Consider the following 13056-nt stretch of genomic DNA (forward strand, 5'->3'; position numbering starts at 1 on the left):
TTGAACATGCTTCTGTTTTATAGCAAGATAATTTTTGTTTTAATAATGCTAGTCTGTAGGAAAATTTATCTTCAAGCTTCAATAAATTTCATCAAGAATAAAATTTTGACTCACGATCAAAAATTCCTGTTTTTTTAATTATTTTTCCTCTTATCACCCACTAACTAGAAATTAATGCAAAAAAATACAAGTAGCCTAATTGGTATAGAATTGTAGGAAATGTTATTCTCTATAAAGCCCTGTTTTCAAATTGGTCTTCAGCTACTCAGTTTAATTGAAAAATGGCTTGAACTGAGGAAAGATGATAGCTTTCTTGGAATCTTCGGCTTTTAGAAAACACAATGGCTACAGTTACAGTAACCGTAGCTCCAGTTCGCGTTCCGGAAAAGTTATGACTTCGTTTGCGCATGCGCCAACAATCTTCGTTTTGTCACATCACTCATTACCGGAGCTTACCTTGTCTAAATAATACAGCATTGTAATGCCTATATATATCCATATACGCATTACAATGCTGTATTTAGACAAGGTAAGCTTAGTGCGTATATAAGCGGATGTATGGTGTAGCATATCTGAATAGAGCATAATTATATTAGAGCAACTGAAAATTGAACACCAACTGAAACTGAAAGTATCACTTCTGAACTTGTTTCCTAATCTATCTTTCGGGTACAAAACCCCCTACACCCCACCAAAAAAATCGGGAGTTTAGGTAATAAATAGCTTAGGTCTTAGGTCTATAATGATTCGCTTGAAGGCTCTTCGCATAGCTTTTTCCTTAAACTTTTGTCAATGTTTTTTTGGTCGATGTCACTTGGACTTACTTTTCATTACACCACCATTAGTACATTTGCACTTCAATTCATAATACAAGCTCATCCTTCAATTTTTTTTCTTTTTCACTACTATATTTTTTTAAATCTTGGAAGGATGTAATCTTCATTGAAACGATAGGTTACTTAGAAATCATAACCATGTGACCAAAAACCACCAACACCACAATGCACATGTAAATGGCGGTAGCCGCGCATGCGCAAATGTTTACCGGAACGCGAACTGGAGTTACGGTTACCGTAACTGTAGCCACAGCGTTTAAAAATGCAGCTATCCGCTAATGTTGCGCATCAATGTCTATTGAATGGGCTAATATCAGAAACAGATGATTGAATAGTATTCGATCAATATTGTTGATTATAGAAATCATATTCGAGTAACTAGAGTATCATATTCTAACTAGAGTTAGCATATACATTGGAAATATGATATTCAAATTGGTTTACGGAAGAAAAATATCTTATAATATAATCGCTCAATTTTTGGTCGACTTTTAACTTAATTATGAAAAAGGTTTCATAAAAACAACGAGTTCAATGGCATTGCATATAATTCTTAAATTTAATAACTAGTCGGATACAAAATATATTACAGTAACAAAACATAATTGCATAAAGAATAACTATAAGAACTACTCATTTTCTGGAGCATTGACTTCGAAACATCAATAATTTTAATAATTTGATTTTTGAAAGTCCTTTCACTCGACAGCAATTTTTGAGGTACAGTCGGTAAAGCTGATTTGTTACGAAAGTTCTTCCACTCATAATATTTCGAAATTCTTTTTAGAACTTCATAAGTCAAAATGATCTGCCAACAGCCCATCTTGTAACGTTTGAAAATGCAATCACTTTATTCTATTCGATTTACTACAGAGGGCTAGTTCTATTGTGAAGGAAGGTTTAATAATACGCTTTGGCCACTGGGAAGATAAGAGACTTGGCGAGAGCGCGACAGTTGGTAGGCAATGTCTTCGGCGGCCTCGATTCGCCTGAGCTCGACGAGTCCCTCACCAGCGTCTCCGAACGACTTGGCCAACAGCTCGGCTGCCGTCGCGTCTCCCTCGGCTGCGATTACAGCCGCCTTCTTCTGCTGCTCAGCCTGAGCAAACACAATGCCACTTGCTTATAACCGTCCACAAAATAAATGTTCTACGATAAAATTAATTATAAACGGAATATAAGAGGAAATTAATTGGATAATGGCTATTATTAAGAACGGAGTTGGGACTCTAGGTCCTCTCTGCCAAACAACGCTAGAAGAGGAAGAAGATAAGGTGGTAGTAGAATTGGAGTGGTTAAATTATTTCGGAACTGTCCAAATAATAGACAGGACTAGACAGGTAGATATGACTTAGAATCCTTTCCCTTATCCTCTTTACTTAAAACAGTCAGCATTGGTTGAATGAAGCATTGATGTTATATTACACAGACAAGAATCAGTGATTAGGCTATAATAATGAATGCTAACAGTTTGAAATGATTTTTACTATACTGAGTTAAAGAATCTGGGACAACTTCACAGCTAATCAACTTTGAGGGTTTCAATCACAGAAAAAGTGAGTAGTTCATTAGAAAGGATGAACCCAATTTCAAAAGTTCTTGAAATCCGAAATAAGTGAGAATCTAGAATTAAAATTTGTTTCCATAACTATTAAATAGTACCTACTATCACTTTTATAGGTATATCCTAAAAAAATGTATTTGCGTTTTGAAGAATACAAGGTAGGTACCCACATTTTTATTACATTGGATTGGGTTGATTATACAAAACATTAAATAATTATTGGAAGGAAGAGGATGGCTGCTAGGAATAAATTCTAATAGCCACCCTCAAAATAAAAAAATGAATATTAGGGACAGTAACAGCAGAATAATTTATCATAACCATAATTTCCCAATCAGCTAGCCTATATTGATGAGCTATACTCATTTCATAAATTTATTTATTAATAAGATCACAAATCATAATGTTATGACTGGGAGAGAACAACAGACTTACCCCAAAAATGCTCTTTTCCAAAAATTCTATGAATAGTGACATTTCCAAATGATATGTTGTAACTTTCATTTTAAAAATTCAAGTCTAATTTTCCAACCAAAAATTGAAAAAATCCCAATTTTGAGCTTATTCATTTCGAGCTTAGAGAATAGAAAACCTGAGTAATATTACCCACTCCAGTTATAGAACCTAATAGTTCAAATATATCTTATGCAGAAAAATTGAAAGTAATAATCACATTTCTCAGGAAAATTATCAGCAAATCCCGTAATTTTTGAGCCTGTGATTATCAATGATTATATCATGCCAATAAATTATCACATAGTCAATAATCACATTTGAAAGGTCTGTGTGGGCAAGCCACATGAAGCATTTTTTCAGGCATTTTCAGACGTGTCCGCAAGGTAGGAAATTCTCCGATTGGGTGATTGGATTGGCGTTCGGGAATCAACTGATAATCAGCCAATCCGAGAACTTCCTGCCTGCCGACTCGTTTGAAAACGCCTGAAAAAAACGCTTCGAGTGGCTTGGCCCTAAGTAGTACTCAATGAGTTTTTAAACACCATAAAGCAGTTGTGTTCTCAAAGATTTAGTAGAATTGGTTTTCATAATTAAAATTATTACTCGTTCTGTTTATTAAGACTGCTGACTATTGAGGGATTGTACCAAAAACATATCTAGCATACAATGTTAGACTCATTCAAGAATGCAGAGCAACCTGTGCTCCCCAGAAGCAACATAGATCATGAAGTTTTGCCATTTAAAAAATGCTATTTTCTAAGGCACAAAACTTGTATCATTAATATTGATACGTCTACTTTACTTAATTGAACAAATTCTAGTAATCCACATAAAATGTCACTTACTTTTTCTACAAGGAACCTGGCACGTTCAGCATCTTGCTGAGCTACTTGCTTCAGTTCAACAGCTTGCGTGAATTCCTTGCCGAATGTCAGGTGAGTCTGCAAAAAAAGGATGATTAAGTTGTGTTTGATTAATATGAAGTTGTGTTTCTTTTCTGGCTCAAAATTTTGCAAAATTACTTTAAAATTTCCAATTTGTAGAGATTTGAGTGAAATATTTTTGTTTTTAATTAGTTTTTAATATCAAAATTGAAAATTTTTAGTTTAGTTATTAGTTTTGAAGTGGAAATTGGACTTTTTGAAGTGGAAAGTGAAATCTTAACCTCATTCTTTTTTGAAACTTTTATTTGTAAAAATTTGTGAGGAGACAGTTTTGGGGTGCCTGTTGTCTTCTCACAATCATATTATATATTATAATTATGATTTGTGATTGTCAATGAAGTAAATAAATACTTGATGGCACAACTTTTAGGAACGAAGATGATGGAAAATATTCGAAATAAACATTTGGAAAAATGATGTGATTGGTACACAATCACGCTGATATAAGACATTAGAGTTCTTATGAATATGAATGGAGAGATTGATTTGAATAAGCAATATGTGTATAAATACAATGGAGAGATTGATTTGAATAAGCAATATGTGTATAAATACAAGTAATGCATTACTGTAGGACTGTAGGAACATCAAAGTGAAATCATTCATGGATAGAGAATAGAAATCGAAAAACTTACAATTGAAATATCGTCTAGAATGACTCCAAACTGAGCCGCACGTGCTACCAAATCTTCACTGACTTTCTGCGACACCAGTTCTCTCTGTGTGATCAACTCGCCGGCATCAAATTGCGCCTGAAAACGTTCAAAAATAAGACATTAGAGTCTATTATAAAATCAATATTTCTAATTATTCAAGATATTAAACAACAATTGAACATAGCTGAATTATTATGCCTGCCACTGAAGCATTCAAGTAGTTAAGATATTGAATTTTAACAAACACTTTTAAAAAACAAGTCAAGAAAATGAATAATATTTATGATCTCTCATTGATATTAGATTTTGCAACAAACAACTTCCCTCATTCAAGATCAACTATAATAAACAGCATTACGAAATTATTCTGTACCAGTAAATGACACATTTACAATATTTGAGGTGAAGAGATAAGATCCCAATGAACAAGATGCACTACAGACTACAGTATTACCATAGAGAAACGATAGCATAAGTAGATATCCCATGGTATAGGCCGTTTATGTCGCAAGTTTTACTGTTATCCCAAGCCGATAGTTCACATAGTTCTTTCCTATGCAGCTGTGTGACGCTGGTAGTCTCTCAAATTGTGCTGTTCATACACTATCACCCTAACAAAACAGTAAAAATTGTCAATAATCGACAGTAATCCGCTTGAGATAACAGTAGAAGTTGCGACATAAATTCCCTATACCATGGGATATCTACTTACGCTATTGTTTCTCTATGGTATTACCAAGTTACTATGTATAGTTGTACGGTGGTGAATTTCAATTTAAAAATTAAATTTAGTAGATTAATTCCAGGAACAAGATTCTTCAGAGCAGATATTCATATTATAGCAGTTATTATAACTTAACATAATATTCATACTATGTACAGTTTCATATTATAGCAGATTAAAAAGATTTTATTGATTCTATGATACAAAATTATTATGTAAAATAATTTGGGGGAGGTTCAACAGGCACAGCCCAAAACTGTTCCTCCCCGAATTTGATTCATTAAAATAGTCCAGAAAATAGGTTATGTTTTCTTCACTTAATAAAAGTTTGTCTAATATTCTAAACCAACAATTGAAACAATAAATTTTGAATTTAGAAAGGTTAAGATCAAAATTAATAACAAAATTCCTTTTACTTAGATCTCAAAACTGTAAAATAAATATTTATTTTGTACAGTTTTCATCCAAGTTGATTGCAATCATTCATTACTACGGTATTCATTTCCATATTTACTCAACTGACTTAAGATTCAATCTTTACAAAGTTAAGAATAGGCTATCTTTCAACGAGTTCATTTTTTTCAATTGCCATGAAATTTAGAATCATTACAATACTATTTTTCTATCATTGGGAGATCAAGAAACTCACTACAACAGCTTTGAGAACTTCAGTTGTGATAGACGGCAGCACTCTTTCATCATAATCTACTCCAAGAATTGTGTAAATCTTCGGTAATTGATCAGGCAACGGTCTGAATAGGATACGCAATGTGATGTTCACATTCTGGAGATCTGAAAGTTACAATACGAAATATAACATTTTCAAGACTTCAATTGTATAAATTTATCAATCCTTCAGAATACTATGGGTGGGAGAGGATTCTTCATGAACAAGATTATGAATACCTTGATTAATATTATTCTAACAAATTGATAGTCGAACTTTACAAAGAGAAGTTTCAATATCGTCGCTATTAGTCAATTTTCATTGACTAATTTGAGAATAAAATTTATTAAAAAAAAACAACTTTTAAAAATTGAAAAATTTTATCAGCGAAAAAAAAGTATTTACAAATAGAAATTTTCATTATGCAATACAGTGGTCATCGTCAATAATCAATGATTGAAAATTTTGCAAGGCATTGTTTGTGATATATATTTATATTCCATAAGAAAATTAGATAATCATCGAGGAAAATTTATTCATTCATTCACGCTTTGGAAATTCAGTACAAAGAATAATTTGCTGGAATTGAATAAAGGTCATAGTATTCCAGACATTTAGCACAAAATCAGAACAATTATTGGGAGAGAAACAACAGAATTAATCCGGAACTGTTTCTGTCCCGAGTTTGGATTTATGGGTCTAAATGAAATTATTATGTAAATTCTTTAAATTGTAACAAAAATTTACACGAAATACGGTACATAAACTATAAAAATTTGAAATCTGGGTTAATTTTGATTGCAGAAAAATTATTTACACTCCAAAATATATTAATTGGTAGAAAAAATTGAAAAGCCTGAAAAATGTTATGCCACAAAAATAATTACGGTACTGTAACAGATATTAATGCTGTATCATTTTCAAAATGTATTAAAAATATAAATGTACCTTTACTTCCAGTGATTACTGGCACATTCCTGGGACGGGATCGAATGTCGAAGACAATGGGCCGCTGAATCCAAGGAATGATGAAATGTGTGCCTTCTCCAACAACCTGATTTTTGATTCCCGCGAATCGGTCGAAAATTACTGCTCTGTGTCCTCCATCAACTGCAAAGAAATCCATTATTACTAAAATAACTATTAAAATTGAAATAGTTTTCACTACACACTACTCAACTCAAAACTAGTGTAGGTTTACAAACGTCCTCTTATCAAGAATGGCATGCAAGACTCATAACAAAACAGGCATTCCGAGATAAATACAAATAAATAAGCATTCAAATAATGACCACATTAAGTTTAACATAGGTAATAATACAGATATTAATCCACTTTCACTTTTCTTTGTATCACCTATATCGTTGAGATTTGGGGCACGTAGGTAAGGTAGGAGTGTATCAGCGGAAAATCCGCTGAGTGTTCAGCTCCATGAATTCTTGTACTGAATAAAGAGGGTTCTCTGTCAGATACTTTTTAAGAGCCCTTTTGAATTGTTTTTCAGATTCACTCTGTTTTAGGTTATCGGATTGAAAAATTTACATCCTGAGTCGATCTAAAACCAAATTGTCAAACCCTTCCTAACAAATTGATCGTTACTAACTTAGAGTTAGTTTTGATAGCTACCCTCCCTAGCTATAGTGAGGTCCACTTTATAATGGCAGTATTTGTTATACATTTGTGTAACTATATATCCTTGTCTATCATTCAACAAAGCTGATAGCGCTATTCTTTTCTAGCTCTGCAACGTTCAGTTTTTAATAATGTAGAGAGACAATCAAAAAATATTTAATCCCAATCAAACGGGCATCAAACGTTCCCCTCAGGGAGAAAAACTGTATTTTTCACTCTAGATAGCCTATAGAAATAGTTATTTGTATATCTAGAGTGAAAAGTACGACTTTTTCTCCCTGTGGGAAAAAGTTTGAAGCCCGAGGCGAAGCCGAGGGCAACATTTTTCCCGAGGGAGAAAACGTATTTTTCGCTCGTGATGTACACAACATTTCCCTCCATCTACATTTTTTTATAGAAACTGCAAATAATATCATTTTAATAACTTACGTATTGGTGACAACGTTTCCTAACAACATAACCTAAAGTCTGAAACCTAAAAACCGGTCGTCTGATTGACACTGCCGATTGCGCTATCTATCGGCAAAAGTTGTAACAATTATATCAGATGGGCGTCTACCAAAAAATGGCTGACTCCAGATCACGCGGTTCAGATTTGAATTGCAGATCAAAAATATTTGTTGGCTGGTATTTTGAATAGAATAAAATATTTTTAAAATTGTATAAATTTTTATCGTCTACTAATATTAAGAATATAATATCATACAAACATATATTTCATGAGTTGATCAAATTTCTGGTTGTCGTATTGAATTCAGTTGACTCAATGACAGACACCTCTATTATGCTTTCTCATCTGAGCTTAGACCTTCTAACCTATTACAATATAAGTTTTAAAATAGAGATGCTTCCCATGTTATTTAAATGGAGTCACTTTTCTTCCCTAGGGAGTTTTTCTGTTTTTTACTACCGAGAGCGAAAAAGTGATACTTTAGTATTATGTTTCAGGGAGTAAAGTAAGTACTTCAGACAGTAGGTGGAGGTAAAAACTATTTCATGATGAGTGGACCTGCCTCAACATAGACTTGAAAAATTTAGCAAATCACCAGATTATGCGGGAGCCTACTACCGTACTTCAATTTGTTGCCAACTGAACTCAAATCTATGATAGACCAGAGGGTTTTCAAAACAATGCTGAGAGGGTACTTTGTTGCAACGCCGTACTTCCTTCATACCCATTTGTGACAGCTATATGTTTAATTTTAGTGATCTCAACATCAAATCATGATTGCTCATAGGTATTGTTAGTGCTCTATAGACCATGCTATTGAAAGCAACAAGTATGTGAGAAATAGGATGACACGAATGAAGAGGAATGATAACATCAGTATGGGTTGGTTTTCTGAAAATGGAAAACTTGTGAAAACCAGTGCTATGATCTATTCTTAAATCTAGAAAATTCAATACACAATCCTGTTCTACCTGTACAGTGATTTTTATACTCTGATATAATCCATTCAGATAGGAAAGAAAATTGTCTAGTTGTCTGTTACTTCCTTTCCATCAATATAAAAGAAAGTAGATGACACTGATGATGTTCTCAATTGTGATATACAGCGGATTAATTTTATTGGAAGATCAAAATCTAGCTGTTCTCCTCTTACAAAGTTAGGATTGATAAATTTATAGAGAGGGCATCTTTGGGACAAAAACGCACGATTTATTTCCTCCTCTTTTACATATCTCAGATAACTACTAAGAATGCTATCCCTGTTGTTCACCAAGTTGATTGCATCAATTCCATAGTCAGTGAAAATATTTTCGAATTGGATAGACTCTAATTCTTTACGAACATATCATATGTTCTACGAAAAACTGTTTAAATACAATATGATAAGATTTTATTAATTAATGAGTTAACAAAGTATATCAGCGATTATTAATAATAAGGAAAATTAATAGATGCAATTTGAGTCATCAACATTTTATTCGTTTAGCAGTACGCTGACATCGTACCATTCACTGTTCCACAGCCATATAACCTATGGGGTTTTGATTTGGGGGCATGCTTCGACTGCATCGGACGTGTTGCTGCTTCAAAAAAGGCAATCTGGAACATTGCAGGCCACTCTTCAGAGAACTGAGAATCCTGACAATATTCAGCCAGTACATATATTGCTCAATATAATATGTAAAAAACAAGGTGGATAGTCTAAAGAAGAGGAGTAACGTGCAAGTTCACCAGACCCGAGGTGCAGGGAATTTGGATATACCCCGTAGCAGACTGACAGGGACTCAAAGGAGCTTCCACATAGCGGCACTTAAATTGTTCAATCAGCTCCCCAAGTCTGTGAAGTTTCAACTCAGCGACTGGAGCGGCCCATCTATTCGCTGACAGAACTGGAGGATGAGCCTTTATTCTCCAATGAGGTCCATGACCTCAACACCAGAATCTGAGGGGAGTTACCCCTAGTCTTCCTTGACACTGTCTGTCTGGTCATCACAGCCAACGACGAAGGATTCAAATCAAGTATAGGCCCGGTTGCACAAAAGCCGATTAAATTTTAACCGCGGTTAATTTCATGGGAACCAATCAGAGAAGGCCCTTAGACAGCTTCTCTGATTGGTTCTCGTGGAATTAATCACAATTAAAATTGTTAATTTCATGGGAACCAATCAGAGAAGGCCCTTAGACAGCTTCTCTGATTGGTTCTCGTGGAATTAATCACAATTAAAATTTAACCGGCTTTTGTGCAACCGGCACATAGAGATGTAAAATTAAAAAAAAATTAACGTTTCAAAAATTAGCCTAATTAATTTAAAAGAGATTATTGATAATTCATAGCTTACCATTGTACAGAGCAGAGTTTATAACCCCTCCAGCCAGAGCTATACCCAAGCCAATTTGGCCTATTCTGTTGAAAATTTGAACAGCAGCCATAGTAACGTAATCAACAGGAAGCCTGTATAGAAAATGAGAAAAAAATTATTCTTCCAACAAATCAATATTATTTTGACAAATGTCAAGTTAGGCCTACTTGTGATTGATTCACTAATCTCACTTTATTGATGATGTTCACACATATGAAAGTTTCAAAATAACATAAATCAAACCAAATTAAAACTTAAAATAATTTGACTGTTTTATTTTTTAATTAAAAAGTGATTTAACCCTTTATGTGTATGCTAGGCTACATTTTCCTTGGCCAGATTGTATGCAGTGTCTAACATACACTGATTAAAATTCACGATGAATCTTAGGTCTGAAATGGAAAATACGGTACTGGATTTATCAGGTATGGTAGGCTAATTATAGAAAAACACATGGTAGAAAATATTAGTACGGTATAGAATAAAACAAGAATGTAGATAATACACAAGAGATCAAAAATTAAAACCTGTCCATGCTCTTATCTCTTAAAATATAAATATGATATAATATAAGATGAGTGAATGCAGTGTGTCTCATGAACACTAATATTGTTACTGTAATTTTCAAACGCATTGTGAGCTCACACCACTGGGTCTGTCATTTAACCAATGAGTAAAATGTGTTCAAAAAGATTGAAAGAAAGGGTACTGAAAAGGGAGGAATTAGCATCCTACTTAGTTTGACCTAAATACTCATTAAAAATTTGATGAGTAGGCTATCTGTCAGAAACTGCATACACAAGGATCACAGCTATTTCTTTACATTGTAGGTTAAGTTGAATCATGACTAGCTAGTACTATCTATTAGCTGATACAAAGTTATGAAACAAGTTCCAACATAGAATTTCACGATATATTAACAACGATGACAACGAAATTTATTTTGTAAATCTCAAATGCAAACTGTATGTATAAAATTATATTATGATTTATTCTTGTCTAGAGCGTGCGGTTTATAATGATTGTGCCGATGCGGTAGACATTACATCATTCACATAATATAAGAATTGCTCAGTTAAATGCTAAGAAAAGTTTTCAAAAATATAGAGACAATTATAAATTTATAAGTTTTACTTACCACAAGCTTTTTTGACAGAATATTACACCACCTAACCAAAATTAAGTACAAGATAATTACCAAAACTGAACGAGAACGAGAAAAGAAGGAACAAGAACAAGGACAGTGAACAAGTTTTTCAGCTCATGTGGTGTTTCTTCATGGTTTCATGAGCATAATAGAGATGCTTTTACTAACGTCTGAATCTCAGCGCGTCCTATAATTGTGGTATTACATTCTGTGCATAAAAAACTTCTCGAGTAGAGAGTAGACGTTAATCAGTTAACCGAAAAGTGTACTCAAATAGTGAGGTTCACGTTATGACAGCAATATTTGTTCCAGCTCTGCGACGATTCCAAAAAAAAATTTCAACAAAGTGGAAATATGATAATTAATTAACAGAATATCTAATGACGGTTATGAAAATGCATTATTGAATCATTATAAATAATTATATTTTTTGAAAAATGTTAAATATTTTCAACAAGAGAGAACAATTATTAATATTATATCAGATATCTTCTATAGAGGAGAACTCTTGATTTATAATAGAAAGCAGTGGCAAGACAGAGATTCTTTGGTGTAAGTGTAGGTCCAGTGCCAACATACCTGTCATCAAATTTTTGGTTGGGATCGATATAGTATGTTATTTTGAGCACAAAATCACAAACATTAAACGGCGTTCACTATTGTTTTTAAAATAAACTAAGTTCAAAGTAGCACAATTTTACATGCATTAACCTATGAGTAGCAGCCATTCTGATTATCAAAATCATCAAATTATGATATTTCTAATCTAAGTTTTCCTAACCCAAAGCTTTTCCTAACCCAAAGCTTTTCCTAACCAAAACTTTTTTAACCTGAAGCTCTTCTTAACCTTAGCTACTCATGGCTGCTACTTATAGGTTAAATGCATGTAAAATTGTGCTACTTTGAACTTAGTTTATTCTAAAAACAATAATGATGACCGCCGTTTAATTCTTGTGATTTTGTGCTCAAAATAACATATTAAATCGATCCCAACCAAAAATTTGATTACAGGTATTTTGGCACTAGACGTACACTTTAGCCCAGAGATTTGACAAAACTGTTGTCCCTATCTTCCCCACTGATAATAATTATTATTATAATGAAATACTCACTGGTGTAGAACAAGTTCTAACTATTATACAATATACCATGTATACCATTATGAAGTTAATTGAAATTATTGGAGTGCAATGTTGCCGTTTCCACTACCATCCATCTATTACAAACCTATGATTATATTAGTGACCCCCTGATTTGAAGAACTCGCTCAAAAACTCTGACATCCACAACTTAGAATTGTACAGAGTTGATGAAAATTATTATGGAATATTTCTTTTACAATTATGATAATAAGACAGTGGGTTCCATGGAGATCCTATTCGAATGGAAAATAAACTTCGCTTCAAAACTTTTTTCTGTCATAAGGATCCAACAACATTTTGAATCCAGATCCATTTTGAATCTAACTTAATTTTTTCAAATGGGAACGAGGCCATGTGATACATGATTTCGTTACAGAATTTATAATGAAAATTGATGGTGTAACCCACACATCAATATCTCAAAACAGTTTCTATGATCTCAACATTTAAAGATTGCCCAGGTGATGAATGCTCAAA

The 13056-nt window shown here is 33.3% G+C and overlaps 1 protein-coding gene across 1 annotated transcript; it reads right to left on the reverse strand.

The window, feature by feature from the left end:
- Positions 1-1366: 1366 nt before the first annotated feature.
- Positions 1367-11745, reverse strand: LOC111054819 (protein l(2)37Cc). The gene is made up of 7 exons (XM_022341921.2): positions 11429-11745; positions 10270-10382; positions 6796-6957; positions 5830-5972; positions 4436-4552; positions 3702-3797; positions 1367-1935 (listed from the first exon to the last, which is right to left on the reverse strand). Exons 2-7 carry the CDS (start codon positions 10358-10360, stop codon positions 1720-1722), a joined length of 825 nt encoding a protein of 274 aa, XP_022197613.2. The 5' UTR covers positions 10361-10382; positions 11429-11745; the 3' UTR covers positions 1367-1719.
- Between the last annotated feature and the right edge of the window lie 1311 nt (positions 11746-13056).

Source organism: Nilaparvata lugens, chromosome 3 (assembly GCF_014356525.2).
Source record: "Nilaparvata lugens isolate BPH chromosome 3, ASM1435652v1, whole genome shotgun sequence".
Classification (NCBI taxonomy): Eukaryota; Metazoa; Arthropoda; class Insecta; order Hemiptera; family Delphacidae; genus Nilaparvata; species Nilaparvata lugens.

Coding starts and splice junctions, on each gene's coding strand:
- LOC111054819 (XM_022341921.2), bottom strand. CDS start 10,360: ATGGCTGCTGTTCAAATTTTCAACAGAATAGGCCAAATTGGCTTGGGT. Junction 5,973..6,795: donor AGTAATCACTGGAAGTAAAG/GTACATTTATAT, acceptor TGTAACTTTCAG/ATCTCCAGAATGTGAACATC. Junction 1,936..3,701: donor CCAGGTTCCTTGTAGAAAAA/GTAAGTGACATT, acceptor GTGTTTGCTCAG/GCTGAGCAGCAGAAGAAGGC.